Genomic DNA, 16,622 nt, shown 5'->3' on the forward strand with positions numbered 1-16,622 from the left:
CGTTTGTCTTCGGGACTCATTGGAAAGCTCCGATCGTTTTAAAGCAGGCGCGCCGTTCTCCGCTGACTCCTGGCGAACTTCCCCGCTTTAGGAGTCAGCGGAGAACGGCGCGCCTGCTTTAAAACGATCGGAGCTTTCCAATGAGTCCCGAAGACAAACGTCAAACTTCCGCGTTTGTCTTCGGGACTCATTGGAAAGCCGCGCGGGTGTTTTAAAACGTCGCCGCCGACATGGGGGGCTTGCTAGCACCCCCCCAAACCCGGGCTGGGGGTTCGGGGGGGTGCTAGCGAGCCCCCCATGTCGGCGGCGACGTTTTAAAACACCCGCGCCACCCCCAATCTTCGGCTCCTCGCTAGCGCTGCGGAAGTTAAAAACACCATCTGCACATGCGCAGATGGTGTTTTTACTTCCGCAGCGCTACTTCGCGAAAACCCGCTCGTTGCGGGGGGGGGTCCTGGAACGGAACCCTCGCAACGAGCGGGGGATCACTGTATAAGCAAATGCGGTAAAATCCCAAGCACCCTCTGAAAGCCTTCAGAGCATACTTGATTAACTTCTAAGTGACGCAATATGGCATCTTTTCCTTAATATAAACATAAAGCACCATATTCTGTTGGCCAAAATCTGGCAAATGCTAAACCAAAATACAGTGGTACCTTTACTTATAAACTTAATTCGTTCTTTGACCAGGTTCTTAAGTAGAAAAGTTTGTAAGAAGAAGCAATTTTTCCCATATGAATCAATGCAAAAGCAAATAATGCGTGCGATTGGGGAAAACCCAGGGAGGTTGGGGGGCCTGTTTCCTCCCAGGAGATTCCTAAAGAGGCCCCATGGAGGCTTCTCCCTGCCTTTTCCGGATCTGTTTCCTCCCAGGATTTTCCTAGAGAGGCCTCATGGTGCTTCTCTCTTCCTTTTCCAGTAAAGGTTTTGGAGACTTAGGTTTGTAAGTGGAAAACGGTTCTTGAGAAGAAGCAAAAAAATCTTGAACACCCGGTTCTTATCTAGAAAAGTTTGTAAGTAGAGGTGTTCTTAGGTAGAGGTATCACTGTACAGTAGTACCTCTAATTATGAACTTAATTCGTTCCGTGACCAAGTTCTTAAGTAGAAAAGTTTGTAAGAAGCAGCAATTTTTCCCATAGGTATCAATGTAAAAGCAAATAATGCATGCAATTGGGGAAACCACAGGGAGGGTGGAAGCCCTGTTTCCTCCCAAGAGATTCCTAGAGAGGCCCCATGGAGGTTTCTCCCCACCTTTTCCAGCCTTGTTTACTCCCAGGAGATTCCTGGAGAGGCCCCACAGAGGCTTCTCCCTGCCTTTTCCCGTTACAGTTTCAGAGGCTCAGATGTGTAAGTGGAAAATGGTTCTTGAGAAGAGGCAAAAAAATCTTGCACACCTGGTTCTTATCTAGAAAAGTTCGTAAGTAGAGGTGTTCTTAGGTAGAGTGACCACCATATATCAATTTTGTTTTACAGTTTTATTTGTATCTGGCTGTATACCAGTGAACAAGCCCAGCAAGATCTCAGCACATCCACAGTGCTAGTTAATCTACCTGGCACATTATTCCTTGTGTCTGTCTTAGTTGATAGCACACTCCAAACCTAATTGTTATCTCCTCAAAGCAACTCTATTATTCAGCCTGACACTGCTCCCCCCACTCCCTTTAGCTGTTTGTTGCAGTAATGTTATATTAATGAGTACTGAAGATAAACGAATTGGAGATCAGAGTGCTGCTTGTTCATAAGGAAGTTGATTTTTTATTTATTTAATCACTGAGGCTGTAGGCAACAAGGGAAGATTTATGCTATCAAGGGGAACATAGAATGGATCCCAATGACATGCTGTATGAATGGAAAAGATTTTGTATTAACATGCATGCTATTATTGATTTTCTTTTTATATCAACAAAGATCCCTCTTATCTCTATTCCCTCTTGACATTATAATTTTAAAAGCTTACCTCTTCACTGAACTGCTTAAACTTTTCATGAAACAATCTATTTCTGGCAAATATCACCCCCTTTCTCCAAATGTTCATTTGCAATTCAATATTTAAGAGTTGCTGCAGAAATGTATTTTTTTAAATAATCAGACATGGAATCTCTCCTTGTATACTATCCTTTTCAAGTACAATTCTTTATCTTTGCTAAGTTTAGCTATGATTAACTACAAAATGTGTAGTGACACTGGTCATCCTTATAGCTTGGTAGACTTTTACTCAGCTCAGAATCTGAATACAACTTAAATAGTATATGCAAATCATGGGTTAATTGCCAATCATGCATAGCTGTAACCATGGTTGCTGCTGTTTAAACTCTGATTAGACTGAGGTAAAATTTATACTTCAGAATTCAGTAGATTGGGGAAAGATTTGGAAGATCTCAAGCAGGTAAAAAGAATACAAAATACTGTACTGGGGAAAGACAAAAATATTATACAATATTAATTAAAAAAAGCTTCTAGGAATTAATCAAAAAGAAAAAAAAGAATAGTTAAGCTAGAACAGGGATAGGCAAAGTTGGCTCTTCTATGACATGTGGACTTCAACTCCCAGGATTCTTAAGCTTCACTCAGGAATTCTGGGAGTTGTAGTCCACAATTCATAGAAGAGCGAACTTTGCCTATCCCTAAGCTAGAATGATGAAAATATGAAAAGAAACTTAGATGGAAATTTTAAAAAATCTTTGGAATTTTTTTCCCATTAATTTGATCAAAATTTCAACTATAAAAATGTTACAAAAATGAAGAAAAATATAAAAATTAAAGAAAAGAAACAAAAGTAGAAAGAAATAAAAAACAAAGAAAAGAAATAAAAATATAAAATATGACTCTCCCTCTCCGGAGACATGTATAAACAAGTTAACTAAGTTAACATATTCTCTATTTCATTAAAAAAAAACTTTTCCCCCTATCTCATCTCTTATTAATAATCAAATTATTATTTGATTATCATTTATTCCTATAAAGCAGAAGTCTATTAAGAGCTACCAGAAACATTAATATATATATTTTAAACTTAATCAAAAAATCATTTTTATAATACAAACACATCTTTTTCTCTAAGAAATAGAACAGAAAATAATCTGTTCCCATTTATAAACAAATCTTTAAAACTTTGTCATACAATCCTGATAAAAAAGAAGCCACTAGAAATCATAACACACGCACACACACACACATATACGAAATCTACGAAAACAAATATATATTCAAGTCCCAGTGAGGGTATGGCTAGCTGAAGGCCGAAATAAGGCCGAAATAGATCTATCCTAGTCTCCCTTAATTATACCAAAACATGTGATACACACACACACACACACACACACACATACATATATATGTCACATGTTTTTTTGCTGAATTTGACATATATATATATATGTGTGTGTGTGTGTGTGTGTGTGTGTGTGTTTTCGTAGATTTTCACATATATATATATATATATATATATATATATATATATATATATATATATATACCCATGAAAATCTACAAAAACAAATATATATATGTGTGTGAATGATGAGGCAGCAGCCATCTCGATCACCGGAACATAGAAACTTTAATAAAACCACTTAGCTTTCGTTAGCGTGCTGCTAACTTCGTCAGAGTATTAAAAATGCCATGGGAGACAATCACCTTTATAAAGCATTATTCAGTCTGCTCATTGCCTGCGTCATAGGGCCACACCCTTCCCTCCCCTCTGCGGCAAGCCTAATTGTGGGCTTGCTCATGCTGGCTAAAGGGGGATCTACCGCTTTTACTCGTGTCTGTTGCCTCTTTCCCTCCCCAAGGGAGGAGGTGGAGTTATGAGGCAATACTTCGGAGGTGTTTGGTATTACTTTTTCCCCCCCATTATCGTTGTTACTTTTCATTAAAATGAAAATTCTTTAAATAGACATATTGATATGCCATCGGCATACCAGGCTTTAAGGCACCAGCAACGACTTAAAGGGGATAGGTCATTAGGATTGGATAAAGCCCCTAACAGAATTCCCCAGACCGGGCATAGAAACCAGCTAAATGAGGGTAGAGCAACCCCCAACGGGAAGCAAGGGAACATACTGGAGCAACATGGAGGTAGAGGGGGAGGGGCACAATGCAGTTCCAACACAGGGGACAAGGGGGGATTAGAACAGTGCAGACCTAAGACGAGGGCATGGGCAAAAAAATTGCAAGAGCAGACATGTACCACTATAGAAAGTAACAACGATAATGGGGGGGAAAAAGTAATACCGAACACCTCCGAAGTATTGCCTCATAACTCCACCTCCTCCCTTGGGGAGGGAAAGAGGCAACAGACACGAGTAAAAGCGGTAGATCCCCCTTTAGCCAGCATGAGCAAGCCCACAATTAGGCTTGCCGCAGAGGGGAGGGAAGGGTGTGGCCCTATGACGCGGGCAATGAGCAGACTGAATAATGCTTTATAAAGGTGATTGTCTCCCATGGCATTTTTAATACTCTGACGAAGTTAGCAGCACGCTAACGAAAGCTAAGTGGTTTTATTAAAGTTTCTATGTTCCGGTGATCGAGATGGCTGCTGCCTCATCATTCACACACATACCTGGAACTCGCATTTTTAGGACTATTCTTGATATATGTGTGTATACACACACATACTTACGAACTTAATTCGTTCCATGACCAAGTTCGTAAATAGAAACATTCGTAAGTAGAAGCAATTTTCCCCATAGAAATCAATGTAAAGGCAAATAATGTGTGCAAACCTATCTCAAAACTCACCCCTTTTGCCTTTTTACCGCTGACATTCTGATCCTTGTTCGGGAACGGGTGGAGGAATCGGTGGGGAAAGCCAGCGGAGGCTGACCGGAGGAAGCCCCGTGGGTGGATTAACACACACAGGAAGCTGCCTGGTGGCTTGTCAGCTCACGGGGCTTCCACCCTCCTTGAAAGTGTTTTCGGTGGTGGTGGCAGGCAAAAGGGGATGCCGGGGGTTCGGCCCCAAACAAGGCTCCTTGGCTCTCACTCCAAGCCTGGCACCTGCTTCCTCCAGGGGAGTCCCTTCAAGGCCTCCCAAACCAAACAGCTGGCTTTAACTCCCCACTCCCCCCGCAGGCTCGAAAACTCTCTTAATTGGAAGGAGCGGCGGAAGAAGAAGCGGAAGCTAGGAGGAGAGACATGCCCTCCTCCTCCTCCTCTTATTGATCCAGCTCCCCAGGGAACAAACAAGAGGCCAAAAAAAGTGAAAAGGCTTCTTGATCAGCAGGAGGGAGCGTAGCTGCCAGGGATGAGGGTGCACGCAAGCAGGTGGGGAGAAGAAGAAGGAGGAGGTGGAATGAACGCCGGCAGCCAGGACCATGGTGCTGTCCCCCAAACCCAGTTCTGCAGCGGACCTCCCCTTCCTACTTGCGTGGCAGAGAGCAGAAAAGAGAGCAGAGTTTCGTGACCTTGCCTGCATCTCTTTCCCTCTCCTCCCTTGTCTTCAGAGGGAGAAGAAAAAGGGGGAGGCACTGGCTGCAGCACCCCAGGGACCCCTCCTGCTCCGTGCATGTGTCTGCCTGCCTCTTGCACCCCCATTCCCCCCCCACCCTGGGTATGCAAGGTGTGTGTGCTCTCTGCCTCTCTTGCCCCCTGCTTTGCACCGATGTCTGCACACCCCGCAGGCTGCAACCCGAGTAGGCGATGATGTTAAAACCCGCCCCTTGGCACAGGATATACAGGAGATGCCATGTAGGTCATATGAAAATGACATGGGTCAAAAGCACATGTTTGGGAAAAGCAGTGCTGGGAAAAGTTCTTTCCTCCTTGTTTCTCCCACTCTCCCATCTTTTCCTCCCTCTCTATTCCTCTCTTCCTTCTCCCTCCCCAACCCTCCCCTTCCTTTTCCATCCCACTAATAAATGGCTGCTAAATGGGGAAAGGATGAGGGATTACAAGAGTGACTGGGAAACTATCATGAAACATTGAAAAGGAGGATCACAGGACTGCAGTAGTCTGATCAGAGCAATAGCCTCGAGAAGCCATAACTTTCCAAATTTTCATTCTGTAAATTAGCCTATTTGAAGTAACTTGATTCAAAAATTGTTGTTCTGTGATGCATTGTTCATAATGAATTCATTTAAAAGTTATTTAAAAGGAGAGCTTTTGTAGTATATAGATATATATTTTAAATGGGGTTCTTTTTTTTAGACAGAGAAGAGTATTCATGAGCCATTTTGCTTCTGGTGATTTGCAACTCCCACTTTCAATTCTATACATATTAACACTTAGATTTCTGTGAGAAGAACAAACTTGAAATGCCGCGAAGGCAATTTTATTTATTTATGGAAGGCTCTGGGTTTTGATTAAAAGTTGAAAAAAATGGAAGCAACCCCCTTGGGATGAAAGTAAACTCTATTGAGACTATTAGACTAGAAGAGTGGGTGGATCCAACTGTCAAAGAGAATCAAGCTGAAAGAAAGATGTATTACTAGGTTTCCAGTGGCTATAAATGAGAATGAAATATTCAGTGCTAGGTCGCAAGCCACCTCAGTGTATGTGATTTATTGAAATAGAGCTCATTTTGTAGTTAACAAGGTACTGAAAGCACAGTGAACATCATTGCCAGAATTAGTGGATACACCTTAAAGCTCACCTGTGCATGGTAATTTGGAAATGACTATGGAAAAAATAGGCTATTATAAATCATTTACTGTTTTCAGTGGCTGAAATTTATGGACATGTCCATGCTTGCCATAGAAAAGGATTACTGGTTTTTGGACCGAGATGGTGTTGACTGTGATATGAACTGTTATTAAACAAACACAGTTATTTTATCACATAATTTATTTATAAGAACAACAGATATCACAGGGTACCAATTTTCCAGAATTTACAGCCAGCTCAGATACTGGAATAACCCCACTACACCTGAATCCACAATACATCTGAAGTTCCTGGATTAGGGAAAGTATTATACTGTATTTTGATCTTGCTATTACATGAATGGACTCAGGATGACCCTCCTTCTCAATTTTTATTTTTATTGAGAGGTAGCAAAAGTTCCAGGTAAGCTCTTCTGGAATGATCTTAATAATTTAATAATAATAATAATAATAATAATAATAATAATAATAATAATAATAATAATTGTAGCGCTTTGTGGTTATTATTATTATTATCATCATTATTATCATTATTATCATCATTATCATTATTATTATTATTAATTAGATTTGTATGCCGCCTCTCTCCGAGGACTCTTCCCCAAGGCATAAGGTTGCTTCAACTCTATAAGCCTTAATTTGCTTTAATGAAGACATTATTTTGTATATTGATGTACCAATGCTCCATCAAATACTTATAAGCATTAAGTCTTTATTTAGAGAATATTTGATCATCTCTTTTCTGGCTCTTTTTTTCCTTTGCATGCAAGAAATAAAAGAAAAAATAGTCCTTCAAGTTTATCATTTTTTTAAAAAAAATCTAGGCAAAGCAAACTCATCTGGAAACTTTCTAAAAATTCTAAGACCACAGTCCGTTCTAGAAGATATACTGTATCTGAGATGCAAACACTGAGAAAACCACTAGACAATGGCAAATAATTACAGGTAGTCTTTGATTTACAAGCACAATTAAGCCTGGAATTTTGATTCTACAGTTTTGAGGTTGACCACATGACTGGACTTGATTTTATAAACCATTTTTACAACAGTCTTCAAGGACAGGGTGCATTCCAAAAGTAATGCAATTTAAAAAAAAAGTAATTTATTGAACATATTTGCACAAAAACTTAAAATTCTTCAAAGTACTGTCGTTGGGCCTCTACACATTTTTTTCCAGCAACTCTGCCATGACTGCTACGTGCCTTGGAAGGCGTCTTCGGGGACCTCTCGCAAGGTCTTCATCACGGCTGATTGGATCTCTTCTATGGACAAAAACGTGCCTTGCCACAACGAGCTACAATTCTGCGAGTCCCTGGCCAAACACCAGGTGCCAATGCTGCCCCACCCTCCTATAGTCCTGATGTCGCCCCAGCAGACTTCTTTTTGTTCCCAGCCCTGAAAGGAACCCAGTTTTGTCCATAGAAGAGATCCAATCAGCCGTGATGAAGACCTTGCGAGAGGTCCCCGAAGACGCCTTCCAAGGCACGTACCAGTCATGGCAGAGTCACTGGAAAAAATGTGTAGAGGCCCAAGGACAGTACTTTGAAGAATTTTAAGTGTTTGTGCAAATCTGTTCAATAAATTACTTTTAAAAATAATAATTGCATTACGTTTGGAACTCACCCTGTAATTTGCTGTGGTTAAACATATCATGTGGTTGTAAGTCCAAATCCAGCTTAATGCAGTATTGTAGGCTAACTGTGCCTACTACCAGAAGTTTGATCTTAACCCGCTCTAGGTTGACTCATCCTTTCAAGGTTAGTAAAATGAGGACCCAGATTGTTGGGGACAATATGCTGACTCTATAAACTGCTTAGAGAGTGCTATAAAGCACAATAAAACAGGATACAAGTATTAAGTACTAGCAGTATATAAGTACTAATACTAAGTGCTATTGCTATTATCCAATGGACACTTTTTACATTTTCTGATGGAAAATAGCAAAAACATTGCAAGATGCAATCACATGACCATGGGAGGTTGCAAATGATGGCAAATATGAGCTGGTTACCAAAAGCCTGAGATATAATAATGTGACTGTAGGCCATAACTTCAAGGATGGGCCATAAATAACTTTTTTTAGTCCATTGAAACTTTGAAGAGTTCAGCAACTGGTCAAAGGTCACCTGTAATATTCTCTGTTTCTTAACACCTGGTGAGTTGTCTGAATGTTTGCAAATACAGTATGTGCCCTTGTCTATCTTCCATGAAGATGTCTAATCTCTTATTTATACTATGTCTGTCTGTCTGTGTTTGTTTGTCTGACTCTTTCTCTGTCACTCTTCCAAGTATCTTGACCTAATGTAAATCATTAGAAGGGACATAATGTGGATCATATTGAAATATCATACTTAACCCTCACCCTTAAGACTTTTTTCATAAATAAAATAACTGCTTTATGAAGCGACAATTTAGATTAAAGAAACAGAATAGCAAAGAAAAGTTAATCTCAATGACATAGTGGTTACATAGTTTCTTAGTCTTAATCTGGCATTTTAACTAAACTATTTGAAGTGACTGCTATTTTAAATGTGATATTTAAAGCTACTGCTAGCAGTTTCTATCAGTGATAGCTGTTGACTGAACAAAGTTTTCTTGACTATTGCCCCTATAATAGCATGCAATCCAGAGAAATCAATTACAGGCTAATTACTTCCCTGTTTTAATTAGTATGCCTGCCGAAGGGCAGAAAGGACACCCCCATACTGATCAGTGAGTTTGACAACTGAAATTGGTTTATCAAGGCCAGTAAAAGTGCACACTGGTTGTGCATCAAAGATGCTACAAATTAATTTAATAGGAAAGCACATGCTGCTTTATTTGCTCCTCCTTAGTGTAATAAGTATAATGTGTTACATCTGGATGAGCAAAGTGAAAGAGTTCCTAATCATATGGATGTGGAATTTATAATGCAATGTTATTTGTGTCTATTCAGAAAGAAGTTATATTGAGTTTAATAGAATGTATTTCTAGTCAGTTGTGCTTAGAATTGAATTCAAAATTAATTGTTGTGAATTGAGCTTTCTTCTGTGCAGTGTGTTTAGCAATAGCATTCATCATAGAACTGATCTTAAATAGGAATTGAAAGCCATTCTAGCCAGGGAAGTTAGAATTTCCACCCAACCATGAAATTTGTTGTACGTATTAGTAACTTCCTCTTTTATATTTTTTCCTAACACTTGAGAGGATACAATGAAGTTATAAACACTACCTGGACCCTATTGGAAGTAAGTGAAATTGACAACAACTCTTTAAAATCTTCTTGATCCTAAAGAGATTTGAATTTATTGCATACCATTAAATACTATGTTTAGCATGACTGATATCCAAAAAAGGAAAAGCAGTGGAATTAGGGATTATGGAATGAAATTAGCTCAAAGATTTAACAACTACAGTAGTCAAGATTTTAGCCAATTTCAAAATTAGCACATTAAGTTTAAGGGACCTCCTATTTAAGGATACTTGAAAAAAAAGGCCTATGGATCAAAGTCTGTAGAGGTATAATGAAAGCAAGACCAACACATATTATAAAGTCAGGATTGCAGTCTTTGGCATTATTTATTTTGTGCGTTTATATCTCAATATAATTATCATATACAATAATTAAATAGGCAAATATAAATAGTCAATAAAAATATATTTGGAACTTTAAAAAGCAGTTAAAAACCCATAGAAAGGATAAAACTGTTTTAAATTGAACACAGAGTGATCATAGTCTTTAGGGGAAGATTAATCCAGTCTGAAGGCCCAAACACTCAAAGTATTTCTCCTTTTAAATTTCATTTGTTAGGAAGAATATGGAACAATGCAGTGAAGGGCTACCAAATTTTTTACTACTGCATTGTGGGCATGGCTTAAGCAGGATGCCCTGCATTTTCTTTCAACATCTTTCAACAAATTGTTGTGTGAGCCACTCCGAGTCTTCAGAGAGGGGCAGCATACAAATCTAATAAATAATAAAATAATAATAATAAAAATTGGGTGCTCTGGGGTGGAGCTCCATTTTTGCTACCTCACTACATTCCCTCCCCCTTCCGGGCAGTAGCCCTACCCTGGAACAATGGCTTGATTCAAGTATATCCAGATAACTTATCTCAAGGTATATATAGACCACTGGAGAATGCATATACATTTGGATTTTAATAAAGAAAAGTTAATGAAAGCAAACAACAGGACTGAATAGGAGAGAGATGCGTAATTACCTCAGTGATGCGTGGATTGGAGCATTTGACATTCCTGCTTGACCAGTCGAGCCACCGTCCCCATCCAGTGATAGGGGAGGGACAATGTTGACGTAAAGTGCACTTTCCTTCTCCGGTGCACCAGCCACACTCAAATTTCTGGTCCGCTTTCAGACACAGTCCACAGCTTTCCCTCTGGGCTGCACATTTGTATAGATGAACTGTGGAGACAGAGAAGAGGAGCTTGAGCTGAAGGTGAGATGCAAAATGAGATGCATCTGTTCAGAGTGTGACCTGAAGCTACTGCGTGAAGCTGCCATCAATAGAAATAATCATCTTCAGTGCTTTTGAGGAAGGAGATGAGCCTTCCTCTGTTGGTTGCAGACTGACTGCTGCATGACTTTCTAAGGAAGATCTGTCATTTGTAAATATTCTTTTATACTCTAGGCAATATCTGCCCTATTTCTCTAGGCTTGGGATATAGTTATTTAATTTATCTGCTCTGCGTAGAAGTGGTAGGATGATTTAGCCTCTTAGCTGTTATTTATTTATTCAACAGGTTTTAATTTTAATTGATACTGGCAGGCTCAATAAGTATACCTAACATTTTATATTTTCATGTGACATTTTGTTAAGTTAAGCTTACCCATCTGCTCCCTGTCTATGTCTTATTTTTTTTAAAAAGAATTTGGATTGAATTAGCATGATAATTCTAAGTCACATGATACTTGCCTAAGGAAAGCAAGAACTTATAAACAAATATGGACTCAAATTATTCTGTAGGCCAGCATGGGCTCTAGGTTACTAAAGTGTCACAAAACACTTTCCTGTTTTAAAACATAACTGTTTCCATAATCATTCAAGACAAAAACCAGATGACATTTGCTTCTTATGAACTGTTCTTTTATTGCTAGTTTCCCTGAGGTATTTCAATACTTCCAGACTAATTTAATGTTAAACTATTGCTGGTCGAGCATAAATCCAATCAATATGCTCAGTTGTAGTTAGAGGCAAGATGCCAAAGTCAACACATTTAGATACGTCTTTAGACTTCTGCCATTTTAAAGCCTGATCTGAAGCTTCAGTCTGAATGAACTACTGCCATCCAATTCTTTCTGGATTGCAGAATGGGATTAGATGTTTAGCAAGTTCTCAAAGACATTATAAGGGTTCATTTTCTCCCCTTGTTTCGCATAAACTCTTAATAGTTCCAATGTTAATCTTCACAAAATAATAATAATAATTTATTAGATTTGTATGCCGCCCCTCTCCGAAGACTTTGTGCAATGATTTTTTTTAATTGTCCATACTTCCAAGTTGTATGAAACTGAAATTTGTAGATATCGAAATAAATGGTTAAAAATTAGCAATCCAAAATGAGTCAGATCTAATAAAAAAATGCTTTTCCATTACAATGGGCAATCTAGTATATCTTTTTACCTTATGGTTAAAAAGCATTTGATTTGGGTGCATGATATATTTAAGGATGCATGATTCTTAGAAAGTCTTGAGCAATTTATCTTACAACTTGAAGTGGCAAGGTTAATGGGATTGAACAGTCATGAAGTGGGGATCAAGACAATTTTCCATAAGCTATTGTATAATTGTAAAGGAAATGTTTCCTGTCTTTGCTTAAATTGTTTCCTTCAAATAACAGTAAAATGGTTAATCTAGGATGCAACAAAATTCAAGATATATGAGTAAGGTCATATAAGGTCTTTTTATAGGGCTATACAGGTCTTCTGCTTCTTCCTAAACCTTTCCACATTTAAAAAACAACAACGCATAATTTCTTCCACGCCTCATTTAGGCCACACTTTTGAAAGCTTCTTTTGTTCAGTTTACTACAGTTCACTGAAAGTGACGATCCAGGATGTCTGGCAGGGCTTCCAATATATCAGGTTTCATAATAAACTTTTCATAAAGTTCAAAAGCTCTCAACAGCAGAATATGGCTCAGGTGGGATAAATAAAAACCAATTAAATGGATATCTTTGTTGCCAGTTTTCAATAGATATATATTTCATGGAGTAAAACAGATATTGGGCTGGACTGTCCCAAGTTTAGTTGTAATTTCAATTCTATTTCTTTAGATGTTTCACTTGTGCAATACTTTCCATCATACAGCTTTTCCTTCTATACTAAATGAAGAAAACAGAAACCCAGTTCTGTTTGCATACACTTAGGTAAACTTCTTACATTGAGAATATATTATACATACAACTGAAAACTACTGGTTTAACTTGACTGTTATCTTTATTATTATTTTTTTAGCCTTTAACCCGCAAACACACGTACCTGCTTTCTTTCTGGGCAGGTGGGTACATTATACAGTAGTCCCTCACCTATCGCTGGTGTTACGTTCCAGACCTGGCCGCGATAGGTGAAATCCACGATGGGGAATTTATCGACTGATAGTACTTATTTAAGTATTTATATTGTAATTGTTTGGTAAGTTTTCATTGTTTTAAGTGTTTATAAACCCTTCCCACACAGTATTTATTTTAGATACAGTATTTAAATACAGTATTTACAATTTTAGTTTTGTTTTTTTTTAAAAAAACCTGCCGATCGAGTTTGGCGGGCTGTTTAAATCTGCCAATTGGCTTCCTCAGAAACCCGCGATGAAGCCGCAGTAGGTGAAGCGCGGTATAGCGAGGGACTACTGTATATCGCCAGACTTCAATTGTTCATCATTTTTACTTTTTAAAGAAAATTGATAAAATGACGTGTAATATTACTTAAATCCTAAAACTTTATTTGGCATCATACAAATTTCCCATTTTTTTAAAAAAAGAATAGGCATTCTTTCCAATGTTAAGTATCTCATGAAAAAGGACCTCTAGGGTTTAAAATATTGGTGCTGGAACTTAAAATGTGCTGAACAAACACACACACAGAGACACATGAGAGCTAGAGTAGTCTTTGGGACCCATATACATATACACATATCACACATGTATAAGAGCCAGTGTTGTGCAGTGGTTAAAGTACTGGACTAGAAGCCAAGAAACTCAGGTGCTAGTTTTCCCTTATACTTAGAAACTGATTGAGTTACTTTGAGCCATTTGCAATCCCTCAGCCCTTGATTAGACATTAAAATAACATCTAATAATCTGCATTACACATGCATGATACATCTTTGCTCAAATATATATAAGCACAACAACAGAGGGAACATTATTTAGATTATGGGCTATATGCCAGACTTAGCCTTGTCCAAATTACCTTTCATGTCCATATTATACAACCATCAGAGCTATAATGCTATGCTATGTGTAAATACATTAGGCAAAGCAGATGTCTACTTAATACGGATTCTCCATCTGGAGCCCTCCAAATGTATTGGGAATGCTAGCTGAAAATTGTGAGGGCATTGTGATTATGTGGAAAAAACCCCTATGGCTTAGAATGGACCTAAATGAATGATAAAGCTATTCATGTGGATCTTTCTAACAATATCTTCTATTACCATATTGTTAGAAAAAAATCTATGAGAGCAAATGTTTGAATAAGACTGCAAACAAGGGCAGCTGTCTATGCAACTAAAATGTCCCAGTCATGGGTGAACCTTTTGCAGTAGAGGTTCATCTTTCACTTCTAGTCACCAGAGTACAGTACTTAGTATTTTAATCAAAATGATGGATATTCTAGGAGACTTGAAATGGGAAACATCACAATGTGTAAATAAATATGCATGGCAATACCAGTTTTGGAATTAGAAAGCCATCAGAAAAACTGATACAGCTACAAGCAGAGTCCAAATATCCCTAGATTGATTTGTCTCCTGATTTGTCTCTTTTACTTTGACCAGTCCTGTCCTTAATCACCACAATCTTAAGCAAAGATCTTTTTTTACTAAAAGGAAGGGAGATGTCAGAAGGATGATTTTGCTAATAACAAGAGAATTATTACACTAATTTTTATGAAAGCCACTCAAAGTCCTGCATGATTGCGTTAAAGTTGTAGCATCAAGATTTTCAGTCATTCCAGAGACATTATAAACTACAACTAGCAGAAATGTGGGTTCTTAATAATACAGTACTGTATATTGAAAATTTGTTTACCTTATTAACAACAGTGTAAAACAAGCGTGTCCTTGCCCTTTGCAAGCGCTAAAAGACCTTCAAAAAAACCTGAAAAATTGCACTAGGAGAGATGTTACTGTTCTTATCCAAGGAATATAGCAGTCTAGAGAACATTGAGAGACCAGAATCACACTGGCCAGTAATATTTGGCTGCAGAGATAAGATTGGACCTAGAGATGCAGTTATGTTCTACTTCCACAATGTAAAAAGGGGTGAGCCAAACCAGGAAGAGGCCAATTATGGTTTTCTGGTATCTTAAAGGGAAGCTGTAAAACACTAAGGCTTCCTTCAAGAAATGAAAAGAACCCTGTCCAATAAAAAGGGTACGCATTCTAACAGGAACTGTAAGGTGATAATGGAAAATTAAAAAGGTGAAAAATAGTTAGAAATGAGTTTGGACTGTTAGACCACAAAGAAGTGAAAGAAGGACTCAAAAATATGTGGAAACCAAGTAAAACTCAGTAAATTCTTTGCATCTAAGACAGATATCAGACTCAGTATTTCCTTTCTCAGAAAGAGAAAAGTTAGATTTGATTTTTTAAATGGGGAACCAAGGAAGCCAGAAAATTCTGGCTGACCAGTTTATGACCAAGACAATGTTGAGTTTTTGGGGTCTATATGCTGTTATATATGGCTGCCATAATCAGGATGAAAATAGGTGATCTGCTCTGCTTATATGCAGTCCCCATCAGAGCCCCAAAATGATTGTCATCCCTTCCTGGACTGTATTTATATCACCATCTAGTGAGAGAAATATTTTCTTAAGATTACTGTAGTTCTGCACTGCAAAATAAGTGCTTTAACCATTCAGTGACTTATAAGTTTATTATCTTTATACCCCTCCATGGCCAACTATAATGCCTGTTTACCTTCAGGCCTTTCTCTACCTTCAACACTTTCTAGGCTTGCAATTCAGCTAGAGTCCTATGCAAGCCATGGGGTCAATAATGATTGAGACAGCTACATATTTTATCCACTTAGATTTCCTCATCATTTTCCACCCAGATTCCTTCTTATTGTTGACACTTGAGATAGATAGATTGACCCTGATTTGTGCCTTATCTTTATTTCAGATAGAATTTGAAACTACCGTATATACTCGAGTATAAGCCGAGTTTTTCAGCCCCAAAAATGGGCTAAAAAACCCGACCTTGGTTTATACTCGGGTCACCACAAGAGGGCGCCGGGTGACCACAAGAGGGCGCACCGCGGGAGCCCGGCAGCTGCCCTACCCTTCCCACAGCCGCGTCACTCGGAGCCCCCTTTTACTTCTTGCTTGGAGCTCCTGTCGGCACCTTGCAGCTGCCTTCCCTTCTCCGGTCCAGCAAAGTTGCCAGCCAACTGCTCCGACGGCGTGCAAGAGAGGAACAGACGATGGGAAGTCAGGGGGGAGGGGATTCCTGCTTCATGAGTCCCCCCCCCACCTTCGCATCGTCTGTTCCTCTCTCGCACGCCGTCGGAGCAGTTGGCTGGCAACTTTGCTGGACCGGAGAAGGGAAGGTAGCTGCAAGGCGCCGACAGGAGCTCCAAGCAGGAAGTAAAAGGGGGCTCCGAGTGACACGGCTGTGGGAAGGGTAGGGCAGCTGCCTTCCCTTCTCCAGTCCAGCAAAGTTGCCAGCCAACTGCTCCGACAGCGTGCGAGAGAGGAACAGACGATGCGAAGGTGGGGGGGGGACTCATGAAGCAGGAATCCCCTCCCCCCTGACTTTGCATCGTCTGTTCCTCTCTCGCACGCCGTCGGAGCAGTTAGCT

At 39.2% G+C, this 16,622-nt stretch overlaps 1 protein-coding gene across 2 annotated transcripts in view; it reads right to left on the reverse strand.

The window, feature by feature from the left end:
- PLXNA2 (plexin A2) overlaps nucleotides 1-16,622 on the reverse strand; it is a 545,151-nt gene that overhangs the window by 149,056 nt on the left and 379,473 nt on the right. For both annotated transcript variants that reach the window (XM_070745594.1, XM_070745595.1), the window contains one exon: nucleotides 10,805-11,004. In XM_070745594.1, the coding sequence (XP_070601695.1) occupies nucleotides 10,805-11,004 (200 nt within the window). The remainder of the gene's footprint in view (nucleotides 1-10,804; nucleotides 11,005-16,622) is intronic.

This window comes from Erythrolamprus reginae, chromosome 3 (genome assembly GCF_031021105.1).
Source record: "Erythrolamprus reginae isolate rEryReg1 chromosome 3, rEryReg1.hap1, whole genome shotgun sequence".
Classification (NCBI taxonomy): Eukaryota; Metazoa; Chordata; class Lepidosauria; order Squamata; family Dipsadidae; genus Erythrolamprus; species Erythrolamprus reginae.